The 25,986-nt window shown below is 38.4% G+C and overlaps 1 protein-coding gene across 2 annotated transcripts; it reads left to right on the top strand.

The window, feature by feature from the left end:
- Positions 1–1,976: 1,976 nt before the first annotated feature.
- Positions 1,977–24,351, top strand: card11 (caspase recruitment domain family, member 11). Of its 2 annotated transcripts, none has more exons than XM_042393868.1 (25): positions 1,977–2,263; positions 8,170–8,378; positions 8,572–8,709; positions 9,616–9,792; positions 11,063–11,211; positions 11,537–11,716; positions 12,690–12,836; positions 13,207–13,332; positions 13,481–13,675; positions 13,809–13,964; positions 15,879–15,948; positions 16,039–16,238; positions 16,371–16,477; positions 16,638–16,678; positions 16,815–16,929; positions 17,039–17,240; positions 17,555–17,681; positions 17,774–18,017; positions 18,561–18,645; positions 19,178–19,273; positions 20,105–20,222; positions 21,368–21,550; positions 22,186–22,307; positions 23,211–23,326; positions 23,915–24,351. In XM_042393868.1, the coding sequence occupies exons 2-25, from the start codon at positions 8,180–8,182 to the stop codon at positions 24,117–24,119; spliced, it is 3,498 nt and encodes a 1,165-aa protein (XP_042249802.1). In that variant the 5' UTR covers positions 1,977–2,263; positions 8,170–8,179; the 3' UTR covers positions 24,120–24,351. The 2 variants fall into 2 exon arrangements, with proteins under 2 accessions (XP_042249802.1, XP_042249803.1); XM_042393869.1 differs by having other exon boundaries at positions 9,619–9,792.
- The last annotated feature ends 1,635 nt before the right edge of the window (positions 24,352–25,986 follow it).

The raw sequence follows: 25,986 nt of genomic DNA on the forward strand, positions 1-25,986 counted from the left end.
GCACTTTGTACATGTAAAAGTCCTACATTTAAAATTCTACTTGAATAGGCCTATAAGTACAGAACTACTATCAGGAAAATGTACCTAATGTACCTAAAGAATCAATATAAAAAGTAGCGGTTCTGTAGAAAACGGTGTGGCTGATGCATCAATGCATGGGCAGCATTTGTTTTAATCACTTTTATATGCAGGTAGGTAGTTTAGTCCAGTGGTTTGGGGTTGGGCCCCCTTCAAAGGGTCACAAGATAAATCTGATGGCTTGTGAGATGATTGATGGTGAAGGAAAGAAGAACAAAGTTCTGCTGCACAAATTAGCATTCATATTTTGTATTTTTCTCTAATCTTTGTTGTCATTGTTTAATATTGGATAATTGTACCTCTTTGCACATGAAGTAGTTATTTAAGAGATGTTTAGAGGGGAAATCATAGATATCCTTTAATCTGTAATGTGACACGAAGCCCCAACTGTATACTACTGTTCTGTAACATGTCAGCAGTGGTGGAAAGTAACTAAGTACATTTACTCAAGTACTGTATTTAAATACAAATTTGAGGTACTTGTACTTTACTTGAGTATTTACATTTTGTGCTACTATATGCCACTACATTACATTTCAGAGGGAAATATTGTACTTTTTCACCACTACATTTATTTGCCACTTAAAGTTACTTTTCTGATTAAGATTTTACATAAAACAAGACATTTTAATATTCTAACTGTTGTTTCGGTTGTCTGCTCTTTTCTTTTCTTTTTGAAAACTTGCTCTGCACTTTTATTATTAGGCCTACAAAAAACATATGATACACTTATATAATATCATACAGTACTATACTATTAATCTACCCAAAGTATTTAAAATTGGCTCCACATTGATGAACTACAACATTAAAATGTTCTTACATGTATTTGTTAGTGATAAGAACAAACAACATAATATACTATAATAATATAACACTCAGCACAAGAGGCCAGTCTGCATAACGAGTACTTACTTTTGATACTTTAAATACATTTTGCTGATAATACTTTTGTATTCTTACTTAAATAACATTTTCAATTCAGGACATTTACTTATGAAGGAGTATTTTTAGACTGCAGTATTTATAATTTGACTTAAGTTAAGGATCGGAACTAACTTACCCTTTCCGCTACCGGAGGTCACAGGCACCGATTTAATCTTTAACAACCCTTTATATTTCATAAGCTTGTCGTATCCTATTCCTTTAATCTAAAATCTTTCTTTAAAGGAACTAACTTTATCTGCTACATACATGTAGCGGGGCAGAAGCATAAAGCGTCAGAATAAGGAACTCAATTATACCTCATTACTTTAGTAAATACACTTAATTACGTTCCTACTGTAAACTTACACTACAGAGGGGTGGATTCACCTTCAGAGTGAATTCCATCTCATAAAAATGGATTGAACTGAATTAAAATTCCCTTTTTCTTTTGTGAAATTATCTTCTTTACTATCCTCTTTCTCTGAAAACTAGTGGCCTAATACTGGCATGCAGTAGATCTCTTTTTTGTGTATTATACTAGCATTGTAATGTATGTTGTTACATGGCTGTGATTCTTGATTTAGGTGCTGTCATGATATTTTTTGTTTGTTTGTTTGTTTGATTTTTTGTTCTGATTGGGGTTTTCTTTTTGTTGCAGATTTTTAATGTGTGTGTTTGTTTTGAAAATTAATGAAATATATACTCATAAGACTGTATGAATACTGTAATATTTCCTAAAGTGACAGTACTTGATGTCAGTCGCAGAACAAAGTGAGACTGGTCACAGAAGCTGCGGGGTTGCGTCTTCCTCACCTTACTGCAGTCAACTTGTTATTTCCATCCGACCTCACACCGCCCGCCTCCGCTTTCTCTCTCTCTCTCTCTCTCTCTCTCTCTCTCTCTCTCTCTCTCTCTCTCTCTCTCTCTCTCTCTCTCTCTCTCTCTCTCTCTCTGTCTCCCTCCCTCTCTCTGTCTGCATCTCCTCTCTCACTTTCTGCTTGCCTCTCTCTGCCTGTCTAACTTCATCTTAGGCAGTGAATCGGGGCCGCACAGCTCTCCATGCGCCCTTTTGGTTCTTCAAAACTCATCTCTCTCGTGGATAAATGGAGACAACCTGAGCCTTTGGGATTTTTGCTGAAACAGCCAGTTTCTTTATTTTAAAACATCAACAACAACAAAAACAGACGGGCTACCACGCCTATAGGCCAAGTTTGATTTTCCTCTCGACTCCTCGGACTACTTATCCGCCGCATCTCAGGTAGGCAAAATAAATCATACTTGTCGTCTACAACTGTGAGTGTTGTTCCATTCAGAAATAAGGACATGTGTTAGAAAACATGCCGAACACGCTTGTGAACGTGTGTCAGTCTGAGTGGAAAAAACGAGAAGTCCTAGACATATCTGTACACCTCATATCACCGCAGCCTTGTCACAACCGTCTCCTGTCATCTCCTGTGGTGTCATAGAAAAACAACCTGTCCAAACATAAGTCACTCATACTTTCAGGAGAGCTTTAATGAATGCATGTTTGTCTCTTAAAAGTTTCTCATATAACTTATTAATATAGTTTTCTCAGTTTCAGGATCTGATTCTGCAGATCAGTTTTGCACATAAGCTCTGTTTATCTGAGTGTTGTTCATTCTTCTTTTATCAGCAGATCATGTGGTTTATGACACTCTGTCTTTTCCTTTACTGACTTGGTTTGTTCATGAAGAACCGTTATTAGTCTTGGTAACTCAATAGTTTGACTTCTGTCATCATCGGGACTTTATCTGGCATTATTAAAAAATGTTTGGGATTCCAGTTGCAGGTGCAGAATACAATGAGATCCAGTGAGAAGGGATTAGGGAGATGCAGGGAGACAGAGATACACAGTTCATGCACACACTCACACCTTGCAACCTATGTTGCTTTAACTTTTTAAACCTTAGAACCACCAAACGCTCCATAGTTAGACAAAATTCAGCAATGCAACTTCTAAACATCGTCCTTGTTAGACCAGAAAAACCCATCAGAATTTGATTATTTTGGTCAAAATGCCTAATTCTTTGTAAGATATTGAAAGTAAAATATAAGATGAATCATTATAAGTGTCCATTGCTGACTATGCCCTTCTTTTTTTAAATTATGCAAATTCTACAAACTGCACATGTTTTCCTTTAGAAGAGCAAGAGCTGGCTCACCCTCACTCCTCCTCTGTGTCTCTATGCCCTCTATCTCCGCGGTCAGAGCCCACATATCAAATTGCTATAGGCTTCAGCTATTCTGCTGGACAATGGGAGCCTTTATGATGGTTTGTACACCTGAACCAATTATATCTGACCATCAGCTAGCTGCCAAGCCAATCCCAGTCCAGCACTCTAAATCTAAGCCTAGACAGAGCCCCTCTGCTGTAGGGTCTTTGAGCCTCATCTCAAAATATAATATGAATTGTGATCGGTTAGCTCTTATTGGCCTTTTTCACAGCACATTGTAGGAAAAGCATAGGTGCTACTAATAGCATGCACACTATCAGGATCTTGAGAGTGAAGCAGCTAAATGGGAGTTAGACATCATTAATTTTATGATTTACACCTGTGCTTTTCCCACTGTTACATCTGTTACATGTCTAAGTGTCTTCCACTCCAACATGTGCTAGCAGATAGTACAAACTGTATGTGCTGTACAATGGAAATCAAAACTAGTACACTATTTGATATTGTCTTATTTACTGATGATTTGGTCACAGCCCACGGGTCAGTGGCACACTGACTCCATTTACATGGTAATGGATGGTTTGTTCACCCTGACACTAATTCTGAGAGCGATATGTGCAGACCATAGTTGTGGTTGGCTGAGAGTGTAATAAATCTGGGTCACAGTACACTGTTTGTGAGGCAAGTTTAATGTTTGGCATTGTTGTTTGTGTGAAAACAAACTGGAAATTACTGATATGTATCTTAACTCCACACAGACACTTTGGTTGTTTTGTACAGTATTTAATTTTTAGTATTTATCACATAAATAAAGTGATCACAAACAACTTGAGTTGCACAGAGTCTGTTTAGTCTAAATGAAAATAATAGGAAATAATATCAGCATAATGCAAAATCAAAGGAAATCAATTTCCATTTCCACTAAAGTAGTGGAAGTTATGCTTTTGTGGCAGCAAAAATAATACAATTGTGGAAACAGAAACAAAAAATGTAAAAAAAAAAAAAAAAGAAAAGAAAAAAGAAGTTAAAATCAATAAAATGATGGAGTAGAATATAAATAATGTGTAGTGTTTGTAGTTTGTGAGAATGATACATGTGAAAGAGTATGGTTGTTATAACAGCTACAGATGCAGCAGCAGTGCTGGCAGATCATCATATCACACAGCTGTTTACTGTCATGCATCTGATGATGATCTTTCAAAATGCAATAAATCCATGTTAGAGTTATTTTTTAAACCTGGGTCTTATCATAAATAAATCAAATAGCTACATGGTGGAATTTTTAGGAAAAGAAAAAAACCTACATATTTTTCTTCTAGCTCACAGTTTATACTTAGAGTTGTGTCACCTGGATTTATAGACTTCCACATGTTTCCATACACTTGCATGTTGTGTTTGTCCAGCAACACTCACAGTGGGTTTTTTTCTGGTAATTCTGCCTCTTGAATTCAAAGGGTTAATCTCAGCAATCATTAATTCTCAGGTCATGAAATACTGTTATGCACAGATTACATGTTGGACTTGTGCTTATGCTTGTTTTACAGAAAGAATGTTTGTAGGAGTATTTTCTTATTTCCAGAGTGTAGTTGCAATAAACTGATGTAGGGAAACCAGAAAAAATAAAATTCCAATATAACTTTTCATTACATTTTCGAAACAGTTTGGCCTGAGGTAATGTAGCATGGTGATTTGCTGGATAGGTGATGCACGTTTTAAAATCAGTCACCATTTTCAGAACACTGCTTTCACACACAGATAGCATTTGAATTTCTTTATACTCAGCCTGATACCTGATATCTGATATCCTGTGCTGTTAGCTCCTGCCTACTGACACCGAAAACTTGACACCCTATTGGTTGACAATGTGCTTGCTGTAAATGTTCAGCGCTAACGTTATGCAAATGAAATCATTGAAGCAAATTTAATTTATTACATGTTTGAATGTGATGTATGACAAAATTAAATGTGAAATTTCATATTCTCCTTTCCATTTAAAAAATGTACAGTGAAAACTCCACATTTAGCACTGAAAAATGCAAATGCAGGCCCCATAGCACATTCAGTTTCATTTTGAATGTCATGCTTTACAGAACAATGCAAATGATACATATACTGTATATGGAGTTTTTACAGTGATTTAATTAAGCCAGTAATGATTCTTTTTCAAATTGATTATTATTAATACATTAAGCCAATTTGCATTATGCATGTACATCATGCACACATGTAACATGTGAAATAAAACATTGCTTCTTTTTTCTTAGTATAGATACTGAACAGCAAATAGTCTGGTGTGATTTCTCCTAAATGGAAATACACTGTCAAATAGCAGAATAACTGAATATGTCTATAAAGTACTTATGTTATCAGTAGTAGCCCACTGATGAAGACATAAAGAGAGAGCAAGGCAGTGGTAAACAGTTCAAATACTGAGCAGGGTGTGAGAAAATAATGGAAAGAACCACGCTGCTCAGTGCATCACAGTGCTTTTAATGCACAAGTCCTGCAAGACAATATGTCGCTGTGTTTGCGTGTCTGCCTTGTTTAAGTGTGTTAGTTGTGGTGAAAAAAGGGAAAATGCAAGGTTCAGTCTGGGGAAACACATACTCACTATTAAAAAATCCACTCATCTCCTCTGACCACAATAGTGTAAAAAAAAAGACGACTGAGAGGACGAAAAGAGAATAAAGGAAGACAGCTACTACTCACATCTGGTGTGAAAAGGAGGAAGCAAGGATGAGGCTTCTCGGAAATGAACTCCAAATAAGAGAAGAGAAAAGAGGAAACATGTATGTGGTTATTGCAAGGGTCTGTGTGTGTGCGTGCGTGTGTTTGAACGTGTGTCTGCATGCTTTGTGTACCTCTGCATAAGCATGGGTGTGTGTTGGACTGAGTGCTTGTGGTTTCATCATCTGCTGCGACTGTGGCAGCGCACACACAAATAATACCTTCAAGTGTTGATAAGGTGTGATATTTCTGTCTCAGACTGCATTTGAAAAGTAGCTTATCATTGATATGGTTCACTGACTTTCTGAGTGTGCAAATATCTGAAAAAGTCAAACATATAGAGGAAGTCACTAAGGGAGGTAGTCACGTTGAACTTTCAGGCAATCTGATGTTGTTCGTGCATCGTTTACCTATATTTTACCATTATATGTCTGTGTGCGTCTGCAGTACAAAAGTACAAGATGAAATTTTAACATGCACCACGCAGATGACAGTTGTATGCAAAGGTGTGTGTGTGATTGTGTGTGTTTACATGATTAATGGCATCAGATAGAACTGATTTGCCTAACTGTGGGCTACGAGTCACAAAGCAGGATTATAGGATAACACCCACAAGCCAGAGAGCATGCAAATGCCAGAGATGCACAGACAGTGTGTGTGTGTGTATGTATGTGTGTGTGTGTGTGTGTGTGCGTGTGTGTGAGAGAGAGAGAGAGAGAGTGAAATGAAGGAGAGGAAATCAAGTGGGAGTAAGAGGAAGATAAAGAGAGTAGAAATATGTCTCTGGAAAAGTAAAAAAAGAAAAGACAGGAGAGAGAAATGGAAAGATGTCAGTTGGTTGAAGTTTATGTGTTTATAAGGGAAACAGATGAAAGTGTGGGAACAAAATGGGCAAAGTCTCATTTGTTGAAACTACACTTCATGAAGCCTTGCATGGTTACTATGCAGATATGAATCAATTATCATATTATAGGATGTTTATCAGTTATAGATAAAAGACATTGTGTTATAACATTTGCTACTTTCCAAAGCACATCAGCCAAGTTATGTGGTTACCTCTGCCATCAGAGATCATAATGTTTATAGTGATCATGTTCTATTGTTTATTCAGTGTAGTCATTCATTTAGTCCCACTTCATATATATTCATATTCAGGGAGTGTATCCCGATAGCTGGAAGGCAAGATCCTACATTATGACAGATTGGCAGTCCATCAAAAGCTCTATTCATCCACTCCTATTTGACTCTTTTTTATGGATTCATGCCTGCAGTGTAACGATGATAACATTTGCAGGTGTTCATTTGTGTTCTTTGGACTTGTAGTATATATGTACTATGCATTGTTGGTCTTGATACTCAGAGTAAATTTAAATTTAACTAAGTAAAGAAACAAGACTAAGAGTTTACTGCCATGCTAGCAGCTTATAGGCACAGTGGTGCTTTGAGCTAAATGCTAATGTGAGTATGCTAACATGCTCACATGCTGATGTCAGCATGCTAGCATTAGCACTAAATACAAAGTACAACTAAGGCTGAAGGGAATGTGCCTTAGTTTTGTAAGTATTTAACCAAAGTATTGGACAAATCAAAAACAATTGATCTAATCATGGCACTAGATGAAAAGTTAACCATTACAATTCATTTTGATGGGACCATGAATGTCTGTACTCAAAAACACAAATGTCAATCCCCTGGTGGCACTAGAGGAAAAGTCATCAGGATACATCTTCTGGGAACAAACAATGTCTAATTTCATGGCAATCCATCCAATTAGTTGTTTAAATATTTCAGTCTGGACCAAAGTGGTGTACCAACAGACCCACAGACTGATATTGCCATTCTTGAAGCCACACTAGCATGGCTAAAAAAGGACAGATATGTCAGTGTTTCTGTAGCCTTTTTTTGGTGTATCTTTTTTAGTCTTGCACTAAGAAAGAACTAAGAAAGCATGACGTCAGCTTGTTGTTCCTGTGTACCCAAAAGAAATGACCTCATTACCTTTTTGTTCATTCATTCTTTCGAAACACCATTTTGTGCAGTTTTTTGAATGCATTGCAGCCCTGTGAGATTCTGAGTAAAAGGCATTGTCATAGACAGACACACACATATGTCATAGTGCTCATCTCCTTTGCAGTGAGCATCTCTTTGATTCAGTTGTGGATGCAAAATTATAAACAAAATAAACATATTGATTAATTGTAGTACACAGCCAATAGTGTTTGTTGGTTTTGCTACTTATCAGGGTGTATGAGATGGAAAACGGGACATCTGGGACGTGTGACGATGTGGAGGCGCTGTGGGAGAAGGTGGAATGCAAACGCTACGATCTGTGTCGCATCATCTCCCCGTCAAAGCTCACCCCCTACCTCCGCCAGTGCAAAGTCCTGGATGAACAGGATGAGGATGAGATTCTCAACTCAATGCTTCTGGTGTCAAAGGCAAATCGCACAAGTAGGTCGAAGGATGTGTGTGTGTGTTTGCATTTTCTTTGATGTATTATTCAGGCAAGAGTATTGATACAGAAACTTTGTTCCTCTTTACCTGTGATTATACTGTGAAAGATGATCAAGGAAATCCATAAAACGTAGGTGCTTTCAAGTTTTTGTGAAATTAATGTGAAGTACGTTAATCAATCTTCTATCAGGCCGTCTACTTGACATCCTCCACACTAAAGGAGAGCGAGGGTATGTGGTGTTTCTGGAGAGTCTGGAGTTTTACTACCCTGACCTCTACAAGCAGGTCACAGGGAAAGATCCCACACGGCGCTTCTCCACCATCGTAGGTAAGACACACACCTTCTGGATGCAGACAATATACTGTATTACTAACATGAAGCAATTGATACTTAAAGATCCCCTCCAAACATGTTGGAAGATGTATATAAAACATTCTACTTGAATAATATTTGCGTCTGATATGGTTTTTCTGATATGGAATCTATAAATATGCAAATATTGTTCATTTTGAAAGTTTAACAGCAGGACACAAGATGTGTCCTACTTAACTGTAAAGTCAATTCTGAGTGTTTGTGCACTGGAGGCTTCAAGTTACCACATCACACTTGTGTAGGTTGAAAACTGGACCACAATTGGCTCCAAACTAGTTGTGAGCAAAGCATGCTTGTAGGCCAACCACTTAAACTCAGATTTTTAATGAGCACTGAGAAACTTTCCACTTTCATCAGATGAATGTGAAAACAGCCTTCAAGTGTCAAACTCCACACATGCATCATTCTGCACAGTGAAGATCAAACTTCCAACTGCAAGAACAAGAAGAAAAACATATTTTTGAGTGGAGGGGGACTTTAATGTCTTTATGTCTGCAAAAAGAGAAGAAAAGATTTCATCATTATATGGATACTTTACCACTTTTAATGAAAAGTAACTTCAGTTATTGAACAATTATATGAAAATACATTTAAAAAAACCCACTTTAATTGTCATTTGTGTAGCTGGTTTTGAAACTCTATTCAGGGTGGAACAGTATGTAACACTATGTTTCAAAGATCCTGTTCTTCTGGATTAGATAGCAGTCTGAGATTTATGTGTTTTAGCTTAGAGTACAACCCTTCTGTGGTATTTTATGTTTTATATAGAGTATGTAGCATATTATATATAGTATAAATACTATATATATATTATACTATGTGATATGCCTCCCTTCTCTCCTCTCTGTTTCCTCACTTCAGTAGAGGAGGGTCACGAGGGTCTGACGCAGTTCCTAATGAACGAAGTGGTGAAGCTGCAGCAGCAGTCCAAAGTCAAGACCCTGCAGCAAGTTGAGCTCAGCAGGAAGAACAACACACTGGAGGACGAGCAAAAGAAGTTAAAACTGGCCAACCAGGAACTTCAGGCCTTCCAACAGAGTAAAAATACATATTATCATTAGTTATACAGATATTTTCTGATCATGACGTGTAAGCTCCTCTCCATCTGTGTTTCTCCACTAAGTTCCATTTATTAGAGAAGACTTAAAATGGTGAAATCGATAATAATAAATGCGTAGTGTCTCAAATTTCTAAACATCAAATTCTAATCAAAAACTTTCCGCTATGCAGTGAAACTGCTATCCCACCACACATACTTGGTTTACCTTGCTTGGTGCACCACAGTTGAGTCTAATAAGGCCAAGTTGCAGGTCACATTGTTTGCCAAAGCCTATTCATGAAACTAGGACGCTGTGGTATTTGTTATCATGTCCTGTGTAGTTAAATACTGCAGGTGGCACACAAAGCACAACCACGTTCAAACAAATGCTAAAAATAATTTCTCTGATGGCCTTTCACTGTACACTCAAATGCAGAAGTCATATTAGTTGGCATGTCACTTTATTGCAGATTTCCTGTGTAAATGAAATGTGAAATGTGAAAAATTGTGTAATCCTAAAACCAAATCGGTTCCTCCTGCAAATTTCAACTAAGGATGACTAAATATATATTATGTTATGACGTGGTTCATGAAATAACAGCTGATGCACAGCCATTTAATAAATTAATAAAGGCTTGAAATAATAGTATAGTTTGTAGGTTTACTAATACTTGTGTGCAGTGCGTGTTTCTCTAGTGTTTCCATTTTTTGTGATACTATCCTCTGGATAAATATCTCTTACTCTGCTAAGATTCTTTTCATATAAAAGAAGCACACAGCTGCAGAATGAAATTAGAAAAATACCATGAAATTCAAAAGTTTAAAAGATTGAGATAGAACTACTTTGAAATCGTTTGTATTTTAACCCAACTGAGTTTTATTTTTTTATTGATCATGAATGTGAAGTTTCCTGAAATTGCTTAACAGTGATGTTAATGAGCTGAAAAGCAGAACAAGTAGAGTTAAGAAATAAGATAATACATCGAAAACTTAAACAACCCCACAAATAACACTTAAGATACTTTTCCTATTAAATTGTAAGTTTGTACATCATAACTTTATGTCAATACATAGATTATATATATATACATACAATGTGTGAAAACTTACAGTTCTCAATATGTTTTCTTTCTTTTTTTCATTTTAAAAGTAAGCATAACATTCTTATACATTTTTCAGTTGCTGCTAAAACTGACATGAACAGTCCTGGACATGTTTGTAAAACAGGACAACACTGATCACGTACATGAAATATGCTTGGTTCTCCAGGGTACAACAAATTGAGAGAAGAGAGAAACACCTACAGCGATGAGCTGCTGAGAGTGAAGGATGAAAACTACAAACTGGCCATGAGGTATGCCTCGCTGAGTGAGGAGAAGAACATGGCAGTGATGAGGAGCAGAGACCTGCAGCTGGAGGTACTAACGGACACGTGGATGCATGAACATGAACAGATTTACACTGTCATCACCTTGTTTAGTAGAAAAAATGTGTAAGAAATGCATGTTTGCAGTTGTGCATGCTTACAGGCAGGTACACTATGGCACATACAGACACACACACACATTTTTACACACATACCATCTACAGTTTTTTCCACTGGACCAGGAATTAGACATCACAAGTCGAAATTAGGTGTTTCACTGTTAAACTCAAGTCAAATGGGTCCAGCTCATTCTCAGCTCCATGCTGATGCTTACATCTAACTATTCATTTTATGTTATGTCCTCTCTTTATGTATAGATTGATCACCTCAACCACAGGCTGAACAAGGTAGAAGAGGAGTGTAAGATGGAGAGGAGGCAAAGTCTCAAGCTGAAGAACGACATAGAGAACCGGCCAAAGAGGGAGCAGATCTTTGAGCTAGAAAGAGAGAACGAGATGCTAAAGATCAAACTACAGGAGCTACAGTCCATCATACAGGTACGGACTTGACTGAGACACACACACACACACACACACACATGCCGGTTAAATAGGCAGTTGAAGAGGTTGTTCAGGAAGTTGCCTGTTGCCCCTGCCTTCCTCTTCTTGCAGGGTCACACCCGCACCCACTAGTGTGATTCTAAGGTTTCACAGTCAGTAAAGCAGAAATTCTTTGTAAAACACCTCTTTGCCTATTGCCAAGCTTGAGTGGTCCAACTGTACAGCCTACTGAAGGAGGACTTGATCTCAGCTACAGAAAAAACTGGCTTAGACCAACTCTGGAGATGATGTTCACTACAGGGTAGTCACGTTTTGGTTCATGTTTCAGCAGCTGAAAGCTACAGGTCCCATGGATGGCAGGTCTGGTAAAAGAGTATCTTAGTCTGACTTCAGTCCACCATTTTATGCATCTTGTATTTAATGCTCTGGGATTCATTTGATCAAGACCTGCAAGGCAAATTACATTGAAGTATTTTGTGCATTCTGTTCATCGCAATCATTTTCTGTGCAGAAGCTAAAGGTGATATAAGAAACTACAACGAGAGAAACTTTATGTGTACATATTAACATACAGGATGTAACTAGCTGGGACTATGTTACAGTCCTCTCACAACTTAAACCCACACTAATTAATTTTTTTGGCCACTTCAGGGCAGTGCAACAAGCTGTAAACTGCCTATTTACACTCCCAGCAGTCACAGAGCAACATTAGCATTGATTTAAAGTCATGTTTCTGGCCACTGGACAAATATTCACTATGCTTTTAGCTCTGTTGTGGTTTCCACCAACTCCTGAGGGAAATATCTGCCTCTTTAGCTGCTAAATGCTCTATTATGTTTTAAGTTAGCAGTTTTCCTGGAGCTTCTGTCCTTTCTTATAGGAGCCCTGTGAATGTTCACTAAAAATGATCCAGCAGCCAGTTATACAAGCTTCATACCCATTAATATGTGTGCTTTTTCTTAACACCCAGCCTGGTCCACTACCTGAGTCAGACAAGGCCATCCTTGACATTTTGGAGCATGACAGACAGGAAGCACTAGAAGATAGACAGGACCTGATCAACCGCCTCTACAACCTCCACGAAGAAATCAGACAGGCAGAGGAACTACGAGACAAGGTAACAAACACACACATACAAGCAAGTACATATTACCGAAGGAGGTAAAGCATGTGGAAGTTAGACAAATGGTCTTGTAACTAGATGGTTGATTGTTTGAAGACTGTTTGAATGTATGATTGTTCAGAGCTGCATGAAAGTGAAGCAGGCTGGGGACAAAGGTTAGTAAAAACACACCCTGGAAACACAAACCCATGACCAGAGAGCCTAACGCCCATGAGACCATCTGTGAAACACACCCTTTGCAGAAACCCCCATCTCAGGCTTCTTTCTATATAATCTGATCTTTTCTCTCCCTCTTTGTTTCTCTTCCTCTCTTTTCTTTGTCAAATAAACTGTAAATAACTCTAACGGTGGTGTGTGTGTGCAGTACCTGGAGGAGAAGGAGGATTTGGAGCTGAAGTGCTCCACACTGCAGAAGGACTGTGAGATGTATCGCAACCGCATGGACACCATCTCTATGCAGTTAGAGGAGGTGGAGAAGGAGAGGGACCAGGTGAAAACACACACACACACACACAACCACACACACACACACACACACAGTCTCACACACACACACACGCACACACACAAAATAGTATTTCGAAACTTTGCATCATGACTATTGGCATTTTTGCCTGTTTGTGTGTGATTATATACAGGCATTTAGAGCCAGAGACGATGCCCAGCACCAGTTCTCTCAGAGTCTCATCGACAAAGACAAATATCGCAAGCAGATCAGAGACCTGGAAGAGAAGAGCGACGAACTCCACATCGAGATGGTGCGCAAAGAAGCAAAGTTGGTCACACTGGAGTCTCGCTTACGACGGCTGTCCAAGGACATTGTTCTGGACCAGGTGAGAGTGTACATGTTTACTACGTATGATCAATACTCTCACTCTCTATCTCAGCTACCACTTCATTATTTTGTTCCTATGTCTAATTTCGAAAATGTTTTCATGAAAGTCTTTTCTCTCTTTATATTTACAGAACCCCCAGAAGGACGTGCCTATGACCGTCATCTCTCAGGGGGAGGAGTTTAAACCTGTGCAGGGTCAATCAGAGTGTTCCAGCGATGAGTCGCCAGAAGAGAAGTTTACAGCTGAGGAGCCTCGCCTCAAACGTAGACCCAACCTCAAAGCAGGGGTCAGCCATTGTCTACTACTCACTCTTACTTACTTATTAGACATTATGGCAGAGGCCATGGCCCGTATTTATCAAAACTTTAATTACACTTAAGAATGCTCTAAACACACAACGAGTAAAAACGTTATTCTTTAACCCTCCTATTGTGTTAGGGTCAAATTTGACCCGTTTTCAAGTTTAGATGTGTGAAATATACTTTTAATTTTTTTTTATCAAAAGAAGGCTTCATTACATCCTCTACAATGGCCTGCTGAATACAATAAAACACATTTTGATCATTTTTCTTTCTTTTAATGCCTATAAAAAAATTTGACCTGTTAGTAATTATGGGTTGTTTATGCACAGAAATACATAGTAAATGTTGCCAAACCCTCATGAATAACAAAAATTACAACAAAACAAAAATAATAGTAATGAAATCCTATAGAAATAGTATAATAATTTTGTGTAATAACATTAAAATTATGTTTCATGCCAAGAAAGCATATCTACTTGAATTCAATTGTAGAGTGGCACGCAGCAAATATGATCCCATGCACACACCCACACTCTCTTTTTCACTCACACCCCATAGACACACACACACAAACACACACATGTTGACCTAGGTCACTTTTGGGGACATTACATAGACCTACATTAATTTCCTGGAGACTTACCCTAACCCTAACCATAACCTTAACATAACCCTAACCTTAACCACTGACCCAAAAATCAACATTTTCCCCATTTGGGGACACAGCTGCCCAATTGGACAAGCTGTCCCCAGTTAACTGGTCTTTAGTCTGAAATTTGTCCCCAAAAGTAGCCTATGACAGACACACACATATGCACGCACACACACACACACACACACACACTGACACAGACACAGATACACATCTCCTGTTCCCCTGTTAGCAGTATATAGGCTGGGGCTTTCGTGTGCTTTATGTCTCACATCTCACCACACACCTGGCAGAGCATGCACATTTTTAACGTGTAAGAAAATATAAACAAGTTATTTTGGGAATTATTTTGTTCATCAGATCATCTCATGGCCTTATTTTCCTGTTCTGTTCATCATAAACAATGAAAAATAGATAAATTGTGCCTATTTTAAACTAAAAATGATTTGTACAATGTAAGTCAAATGTGGTCTAAGGTACATAAAATACCAAAGTAAGTATATATATTTTATGGTTATTGATAAATAATAAGTCACCTAGCAGGTAAAACATTTTATTGAATGATAATAAAAAAACTAAAGGTGTAAACCGTTTTCTAACACATTAGGAGGGTTAAGTGTGAGCAATAACACATATTTTTTAAACTAATTACTTCTACTTACAGCAAAGAGCAGCTCTAAAGTGATTACATGATTAGTCACATGTATGGTCAGAGCAGGAACAGCCAATCAAAGACAAGGATTTTCCTTATATCTGCCAAATTATTCAGTCAACAAAGTTGACAAATCATTACATTTTACTAAGTGATCTTCTGAAAATGTATTTAGTTTTCCTTTTTTTTTTTTTTTTTAAAAAAAAAAGTTCATTTTATTTGTGTAAAATCCTTAATATCTTGAGTAACAATTTAAATTTGAAAGTAACTACAATGTAATCTCATAAGATATATTGTAAATATATAAATAGGGATGAAATAACAGGAAATTGGCTGAAGTGGAAACGAAAGAAAACCAAACTGGGGCAGTAAAGAAAATTCTGCAATGACAATGAAGATGCATGGAAAGTGATTGCAAACAAAATCAGTGCCAGCGTTATTTGAGTTGTTTGCATCACTTTTAAAGGCAAGATAACAGATAACGTGCATGCAAATAATTGTCTAGAAGTACTTTGTTCCAAACAATACATATTGCATCAGTAAAATGTTTTTTTTTCACTCTGATTAAAAAGTTTTTATTGTTTTGTCTTTTAGAACAGAGTCAAGTCTCCAGTCTGTGAACCCAGAGTGTTTCCAGTCAATGCAGAGGCCACCCATTCTGCATGTAACACACTCATATAATTTATTCATATATTTCACCATAACCCTGACACTTCATCTTTGCAAGCTTATCCACGTGTCTCCTTTGTTTCAGCTTTGTCAGTCAATGGAGGAGATTTGCTGGAGATTCAGGCGCCACACTCGCACATCACCAGCAGCTCCCTCCCTCCCTCACCCAGCTTCCCAATATCACCCACATACACACCCTACTCAGTTCTTCCCTTCTCCTCCTCCTTACCATCTTCCTCTCAGCTCCCCTTCAGTCGGATGGAGCAATCCACGAGGCCAAATATGGTGAGGTCTACTCTCTTAAAGTGTTTCATCTGGAACTTTTTCCAGCTAAAACATTGTTAGACTGACATACACTTGAGTTTCTGAGTTTGTAATGGCTTCGTCTTCTGCTTTCTTCACTTGTAAAATCTCCAGCTGCGTTACCGTAATGACAGCATCCTGTCCACACTCCCTGAGCCACCTGAGAAAGCATCACTGTACCGCAGAGAGAGGGAGAAAGAACATGACTTCCAACCTCGCAGGTAGTCACAGCCCCGTACAAGATTGTACATGTAATTTAATCAAAGTAGTGTTCGTCTACAGGTTTGATCAATCAATCATGTTGTTTTTTAAGAATCTGTTTTGTGTTTAATTCCCTATTCTGAAATGCTTCAACATAGTCTGATGTTTGGTCTCTTTCAGCCTCTCGGACTTTGATAGTGACAACATGGAAATGGAGTTTGGTAAAGTACACTGAACATCATTTAACACATTTCCCACAAGAGCACTGAGTGTGTTTTTGATCTGAAGTCTGTCCTTTTTTAAATCTGTCTCTTTGGTCTTCCCTTTTGTTCCGGTCTATCTCTGTCTCTTCCTTAGACGACGAACCACCACCTTCTGTCCACTCATCCTCCTCGTCCCATCAGTCGGAAGGGATGGACACTTATGACCTGGAGCAGGTTAACAATATCTTCAGGAAACTCTCTCTGGAGAGGTACAGTACAGATGCTCATGTACTCATGTACACACAAATCACTGCAAGTCAAGTATACTTACAAACACATTCACTGTCACTCTTGTTTTGTGTGTGTATCTATGTGCAGGCCATTTCGTCCGTCTCTGTCCTCCTTCTCCAGGATCGGCTCGTCCCTGAAGCCGGTACAGGAGTTGTCTGTGTTAGGTGACAACCTGCTGAAGGACATCACTCTGGTTGGTGGCAACGAAAGTGGCATTTTCATCTCATCTGTCCAGGCAGGCTCCAACGCTGAGAAGGCAGGGCTACGAGAGGGCCACCACCTCCTGTTGGTATGTAGCCTACTGCTGTGACGTGGCTTAAATTCCCTGAGCAGCACTGTTACTCAAGCTAAATTAAAAGTTCAGTGAGGTTCATTTTGTCCAATTAAAACCATTGTCTGCACAAATGGAAGTGAATCAATAAGTGCCAAGACATGTATTCATGTTTCTAGAAGAATGTGTAACAAATCCAGATATTTTTACCATCAAGAACTATTTATTTTTGAATATTTTCTGTTTGTTGTCTTCTGTAAGTGAGGGACTAATTTGCAAAAGACATGATACACAAAAAAATCATCTGTCTTGTGATGTGAATTGCTGATCAGCTTGAAGGGTGCATTCGTGGGGAGAGCCAAAGAGTTTCTTTGGATACCAGCACTCAGGAAGAAGCCCACTGGACGCTGCAGCACTGTTCTGGTCAAGTCAGGCTGCACTATCGAGCCAACCATGACTGTAAGTGTTTTTATTGGACTTGGCAGAGGATCTGAATTTAAGTGTTTATCAGTAGATTTTTGTGTGTAAATTCAAAAGTGTGTGTGTTCCAGCTTACCGTCGTCTTAAGAGGGACCTATTGGATGGCACACTGGCTTCTGGCGACTCTTTCTACATACGGGTCAACCTCAATATCTCCGGTCAATCAGACAGCTGCTCTCTGAGTGTGCGCTGTGACGAGGTGGTGCATGTCCTGGACACCAGGTACCAGGAACGCTGTGAGTGGCTGTGTGCCCGTGTTGACCCCTACACCAGCTCTGACCAGGGTGAAAGAGGCACTATACCCAGCTACTCACGGTACAGAGCACTTCTTTTAAAAACAAAAGCACTGATATTCTCATTTTTCTGACTGAAGGATGAGAGTAGGATGAAATCTTTTGTTTTAGATATGACACCTGCACATTTAAAGCACGTTACACACCAAAGTGTTGGCAAAGTCCATTCAAAAGTTGGAAGTAACTGAGTACCATAGTTCTATTCTGCTTTAGTACCTTAGCATGATGCAACAATGACATAGCATTTGAGAAAAAATGCAAAAGTTTAGCAGTATAAAGGCTCCACATCTGCTTTCAGGATCTAAAGTTTCACTGATCTCCACAACACAACAACAGCTATACCCACACACATGCACACACACATATTTTTACACCTGAGCCACACAAAATTTGTTCTTGTCAACAAGAAGAACAAGAAGCAGCTTGAGGGATGAGCAGCATAGGTCTCTTAAATGATGATTAGTTTTGTTTTTACTTTTCTAACTGTGTCATAATTATGAATTTGATATTTTTATGAGGACATATTCGTGTGTGTAAATGTGTGTGTAAATGTGTGTGAATGTAGGGCCCAGCAGCTGCTCCTAGTAAAGATACAGAAGTTAGTGTATCGAGGGGGGAAAGAAGAGAATGAAACGCATCGCAACACAAGGGTAAGATATTCCCTGAATTTTTCATTATACATATATTTGAATATATGCTATTAATATACCAACATATTCACATTTGCCTAAAGCAAAACTGCTTAAGCAACCTCTCTGGGACACATGGGGACACTTTGTTCATGGTCACTTTGCATGTTTATTCTTGGTATTTTGCGGATTATCTTAACTCTATCTGGATGTGTTGTTGGTTGAAATTATTGTCAACTATTAGGTTAAATGGGAGATGAAGAGAGCATGTTGAAATCCTTTCCAAACACAGACACTCCACAGATAGTATACAAAACACTATACAACATTTTATACTAAACTATCAAAGGAAACCTGCTCTGTTCCAGGTTCTTTGTTTTTTTCAAGCAGAGGTATTCTGCTTGGCTTACTGTAGTCTAAGTGTGCACTGTGCAGTTTTATGAAGTAAAAATGAACATAAATACAATAAAAATCAATAGCAGATCAGACTGGAAATAGATACTTGACATACAGTAAGCAGTTTCACCTAAGTTGTGTGTATGTCCGTGTGCAGAACAATCTACAGCCAGAAGAAGGCAGCCCCACGCCTGATCCTAAAGCTAGCCCACGCCTGTCGAGAGCCAGCATCTTCCTCACTCAGATACTGCAGGTAATGAAGCACAAACAAAACCTCCTGTTGCATAACAAGCCTGTTCAGTGCAATGGTGCACCATGCACCAACAGCATACAGGCTCGGAGAGTACTGGAGCATCACTGTGATGCAATACTTGAATACTTTACACTCAATTTTTCACATGCCATAGATTCTAATCTCAGATAACAAATATTTCTTTACAGACAATGGAGCACACTTTTCACATCCAATAAAACTCCCCCTCCACTCAATAATGTGTTTTACTTATTGTTAGTCCACTTGGATGTTTGACTTTCACTTTGCGGAGTTTGATACTAGAAAGCTGTTTTCACATACATCTGCTCTCTGTTCGCATCTTAAATCTCAGTTTAAGACGTGTGTGTACAAGCATGACATCGCAACTTGTTTGGAAGCTAATAGTGATCCTATATGCAATAAGGGTATTTTATACGTATTAAAACATGTCTGGAGGGGATCTTTAATAATTCAGGTATTCTTGTATGCTCAGTATATTCAAAACACATTTATATCTGCTAAAATATTAGTACACCACGCCCCTCTCTAGCTCATTCTGAAGCAGGGATCCTAAGCAGCCCACTCTGGCTGACATGATGTAGTATGACAAAACTGTGAATGAAAAGTGAGCAGTCATAGTAATGAGTAACAATGCTGTGAAAGAAATCTCATATTCTTGAAAAATCCTTCAAAAACCCACATTATTGAAGATTGAATCATTTAAATTGTTTCAGGTAAAGCAATTTTTCTAAAATGAATATGTCGCATTAAAAAAAGCTGTTTATCTAAGCCCCCAATAATCCTTTTTTTTCTGTCTGTTTTGATTTGTAGTTTGTCAGCAGAGTGGATATCAAGTACAAGCGAATGAACAGCAATGAGCGTGTGAGGATCATCAACTCAGGCAGCACAACACTACCCAGACAAGGCTTTGAGACGCTTAGACCAGAAGGTGGGTACAAAGTGATGCAGGGGGAACGGAACTCAACATGATCACAAGAAACAGCTGGAAAAATCTACATGAAAAAAGAGGAAAATCTACGCTGAAAATTCACAGATGAAACATTTGAAACCATTGAAATATTGAAGTGAAGTTGTATTTAAAGTTGCAGTCAAAATACAAATACTGAAAGTAGTAAAATTAATATTATCCACTGAAGAGAAAGAGATGCTGATGAAATGTCAGTTGTCATATAAGTGGTGAAAGTACCTGTTTCGTCATTTGAATAGTTAGAGATGAAAATTTTAAAATATCAGCTGATGTGAAAGTGGCAAGTGGCAAAAATAGTCTAAATTCCACTTGAAGAGGAAGCACTGTTGTGTGCGAAGTGTGAAGAGTGCAGTTATAGGTCAGTTAAATATCTATAAATATCTATCTATAAGACCTGAAAGTTGAAGTGTCAGTGAAAGAGTAAGTGATGAAAATAGTCATTCCCTAACTAACCCAAGCAGAGCACAGGGTCTCTTGAAAAAAATCACAGTGTCGTCTAGCAAAAAACAAAAAAATTTGACGTGGCTCAACTCCATAACACTGATGCAACATCATCTGGCAAGACACTGCATTAGCAAATGATTTGCATGCAAGCGCATATTCCTGCAGGATTACTTTGTAATGCGATCAGCCTGACGGAAGACAAAATAGTTGCTGCTGTGATCATTTTCCAGACTTGTAAAATCCTGTCTGTGAGAATTATAACCGATGTGCAGCGTTTTGGCATCTTAAAATCTTCAAATTCACAGATCTGTTACTCAAGCTGGACTTCTTGGATTGTATTTCATGTCTCACAGGTACCTGAAACAACATGCCTCCACCACAGCCCTTTGCATTGTTTTAACACAGGTCTGTTTTCAGTCTGTGTATAAATGTAAAGATCTTCAAAGGTCTGAAAAGAGTAGAAAGCTGTGATGCCTGAGCAGAAAAACCATGAAACATATTAAAAAAAAAAGGTGAACTGACTGGTTTAACGTTTAAAGTAACTTTCTAAGTGAAAGTATGAAAGAAGTAACCTACCTCTGGAACCTTCAGGTATTCTTGATGGCGAGTGTATCATTGTGTGTTCCTCTCTTTGTATGTGTACTTTTTATGCCTGGAAACAGAAGCTGCTGACCCAGACAGTGAACTGAGCGGGAGTTTGAACCTGATTCCCTACAGTCCCGTCACACCCCAAAAGACCCTGAGGAGAAGACCAGTCCTCTTCACTCCCACTGCTCTAGCCAAAACCATTATCCAGAAAATACTTAACATGGGGGGAGCCATGGACTTTAATATCTGCAAACCAGGTCAGTACATAACAGGAATACACAAGCTCACTGCAAAATATATTGTCTTAGTGTCTGCACGAGCAATAGTTCCACCCTCTTTCCAAATGGCATATTTCCAGTGCTTTCACCTATTGTGATTCAAAGATGGAGGAGATAGTGCATGACAAGTAGTGAAGGGAGAGAGGGAGAGCGAAAGAAGCTGCTTTTGGGATCCAGGTCAAGTATTGTACTGCATTGTGGTGTAAATGTTAAGGAGTGTAACCAGAGAGTCGGCAGGGGCAGGATGGAAGATGGCCTATTTGATTAATAGGATGATGATGGTGACACAGAGGAATTTAAATCTACATTAAGGAATATTTTTAATATCACAGCTGAATCAATGACTCCCTTTAATATGAATGGGTTGCTAGTACTGTCAAGCACACTTAGATTCAACTGCTGCCAGCACAAGGGGAGCCATATACAATTTGCTGGTGTAGAGAGCCGAACATCTGGCAAGCCAAGAGATTGTGCAGTGTCTTGGTAATGTAGAGATTCCCCAGGGCAAAACCCTTACAAGTTTCTGTTCCTCTTTTTATTGTCCACAATTTCTCAACACTTTGTGTAATGTCTTCTTTACATTTTCTTGTACTTTATTCTATTCTTTTGTGAAGACACACTGTCCAAAGACGAGTTTCATCTGAAACAGAATGTGGAGCCCTTCATTCACTACAAAGAGAAACAGGCCACATTTGAATGCATCACCAGAGAAAACATAGAGGCTGTCGCTGCCAAGGTGGGCTATTACGGACTAGTGTGTGTGTGTGCACCTGAATTAGTCTGCTTATGTCTTTGTTCCTTTAAAAAAACATCTCTCTCATAATTAGAAGCGTTTGCACGTAATGGAATGTTTTGACATTTTGAGAAATACACTGTCTTGTTGAGGGTTAGATGAGGGGATTGATGCCACTCTCATGTCTGTACGCTAAATATGAAGCTACAGCCAGCAGCCAGTGAGTTTAGCTTAGCATAAAGATTGGAAACAGGGGAAAACAGCTAGCTAGCTAGTTATATGTTGTTCTTATAATCTGTACAAAAACAAAAGTGTAGTTTTGTGGGAGATACTTGCTGGACTACTTCTTGACTGGGCGTAGTAACTTCCTGATGTCTTGTTGTCAGATGTTGTTACCTTCAAACTGAGCCAGGATAGCTGTTTCTCCCTGTTTCCAGTCCTAGTGAGTTAACTAAGTTAACTGGCTGAAGCTTCATATTTAGCATAGAGATATAACAGTGGTTTTAATCTTCTCATCTAACTCTCGGCAAGGAAGCAGATAAGCATGTTTCCCACAGTGATGAATTGTTCCTTTAACCCTGAGGTTTTTGTGTGTCACTCTATTCACATTTTTTTGTTGTTGCTGAATTGCTATAGATGTATGCTTACATTCAATTTTTGTTTATCTTTGGCTTACAAAGGGGGAAAAGTTGAGATTTTCTGACTAATTTTGTTTCTTTTTCTTCACATTATTTGAAAAGCACCTCTTGTCATTTTAAATCTAATCAAGCAGGAAAATACCTTCAGAAAAATACATATTTTTTAAATGTGTGATATAAGGTGTTGTGTGCCTATGTTCAGTCACGTGACTGCAGTTCATAGTATCTGTATATTTTGTAACACCCATTTTTTCCAACCCGTCACCAGGGCAAACACTGTCTGCTGGAGGCTGAACTGAGCTGTGTCAAAGACCTTCTGAGGAGAGAAATCTACCCAATCATCATCTACGTCAAGATTTGTGAGAAAAATGTCAAGAAGTTACGGTAAGCTCAGGTACCCAGTGCCTCTTACCCACAAATGCAAGCCACAAACCTTTTTGCAAATAACGTACGTCAGTCCTTGCATGATGTAATTCCACACTGGAGATGAGATTGAGAACAGCTTGAGTGTCAACAGAGCCAACTAAAGGACAAGTTCGTTATTAGACTCTGTTAAAACTGTTTCACAGTGTTGATTTGTGAGGTTTACTGCACAATGAACTTTAGCATAGGTGTGAAATGGTGACTTATTCCAGTCCACAAAGGTGAGAATTGGGCCCTTTACTCAAAAGACAACATGTACTGTGGCTTCATATCAGTCTGGTCTTCTGATGATAATGTCAGTGGAGATATAGGTAAAAAAAACATACAATCTTCTGTTTCTTGTTTCTTCAAATTGTTGTCAAAACCTGATACATGTCATATTTTCTGGTGGAATTTGCCTATTAATAGTCACATCAGTATGTGATTATTGTCAATCTTTCTGAGAATTACTGTACAATGAAGCACACAGACCACTGCTGCAGAGTTACTGGCTTCCAGACGTCACCGCACTCACCACCACTGCTTCCTTCCTGTTTCCCGTCCACACAGGAAGTTGCCATTGCGCGTGGAGTCGGAGGAGGAGTTTGTGAGGTCATGTCGGGCAAAAGAGAAGGAGCTAGAGGGCATTCCTTGCCTCTACGCCAGCCTGGAGCCCGATGCCTGGGCAGGGACAGACGACCTCATCAAGGTCATCAAAGACCGAATACTTGAGGAGCAGAAGAAGACTGTCTGGGTGGAGCAGGACCTCCTGTAACCACACACACACAGATACACACAGGGGAGCTGTGCATGAAAATAGACATGTGTAGCTGAGCACCATAAAACACAAAAACACCTTCTACATCATGCTTTTTTAACATATATATTTATGCTCAGACTCAAAACATACATGTGGACACTCAGTTATAGGCTTAAAATAAATGCATTATATATATTTTTTGTAAATGTGTGTCTTTCCCTTGTTTTGGAGGAATAAACAAATGGAAACGATCAGAGAGGAGTCATTTCTTTGCTTAATAGTTAAGCATTTAGAGGGAAGGTGTTCACTAGTCTCATTCTACTTAACCAGACTATACTGCCCTCTAGTGACTAATATCAAGTTTCACCCTGTAGAGTCTCAAGTGAACACAAATACAATCAACCTTTTATTTATTTATTGATGAGTTTGAATTTGCTGAATTGCTGTATAGTGTGCTTGAAAATGTTACAGAAATAGAGAGATAATCACAATTATTTAATAATAAAATAGAATATTTTTACCACATGAGACAACAAGAGAATGTGATCGACAACTTTAAATATAAAGGTTTTACAGGTTCATTCACTATAAAGACAAATGTGGGCTTTAGTAATGTAAGCAAACCTTTAACATCATCAGAAAGTATTCACTGGATACATTCACTTAGATGTTGGCTGGTTGGTTTTTTTTTTTAATGTTAATCAATTTTGGAAGCGTTAGGAGGGTCATACGATGTGATTTGAGTTTTGGTGGTGAAGCTACTCTAACTTTTTTTAGATCACAGATTTAGCCTTTGAACATCATTTCTTATACTTTGCACTGAAGTTGTGATTGCCTGCAATACTGTAATTTCAGATTCATTATTTTAAGTTGGAAAATAGGCTAATCATCAATATAACAATCCTCCAACCTCTCTGATTTTAAGACTCAGCTATGACCTTAAAGATTCCCAGGATGGATCATGAGTTAGCTTAATTACTTTGAGTACAACCCCAAAAATCTGGGACATGGATACATGTAAAAATACCTGTCAGCATTATTATGTATAACTCTTTGAACCTGCTTAGGCTCTGGTTACTTTGCTTATTTCTACAGCGTATAAATTTATACGATTTGTTTGCAGGGATCTCTATGACCATCATGCCAACAAAAATGGTGTTTTTTAAGAGTCACCAGAAGGTTCAATTTGACAAAAAATGGTCAGACCAGAAGGGGATTTAGAGTAACCTCTTTCATAAGCGTGCTAGATAATTTTCTGATCTGCAAGGGCAGACATGCAGATGGCAAATATGGAGTATTCCCAAATGTTCATATGTCAATATTCACTCTACCTCCTCTGTACTTGTCACAGGGGTAATTCACATTTCTCAGATCAGGTATGTTAGTAGCTGCAAAGCTTATTGTGTCACATCAGTGGATTATTGCCCAGTGCCGTGATAGAATGTTATTTCTTTACAGAGTTTTGTATATTAAAATGTATGAACCATCATTACAAGTAATCAAATGTGAAAGTAATATACATAATAAAATGTAATATAATGTTACATGATATACAGTAGCCTATCACGATAAACATGTGCCCACTTTTTCTTTCTCTCTGTGCTTAGAAATCATGTTACAAGTGAGCCTTCTTTTCCTTTTGAGACGTCTTTTTGTGATATATTGTACACTGGTGTGTTAATGCTTTGTGTGTGTGTATGTGAGAGAGAGAGTGTGTTCAAAGTGCCAGGGTACAAACTTATATTAAGAAAATCCATGAGAACAGCAGTGCTGAGAATAAAATCAGGAGTGGGGGGGTGGAATATGTGATGTTGATTAAAAACAGATGATTGTGTGTGTGTGTGTGTGTGTTTGTGTGTGTGTGTGTTTGTGTGTGTGTGTG

This window comes from Thunnus maccoyii, chromosome 18 (assembly GCF_910596095.1).
Source record: "Thunnus maccoyii chromosome 18, fThuMac1.1, whole genome shotgun sequence".
Lineage (NCBI taxonomy): Eukaryota > Metazoa > Chordata > Actinopteri > Scombriformes > Scombridae > Thunnus > Thunnus maccoyii.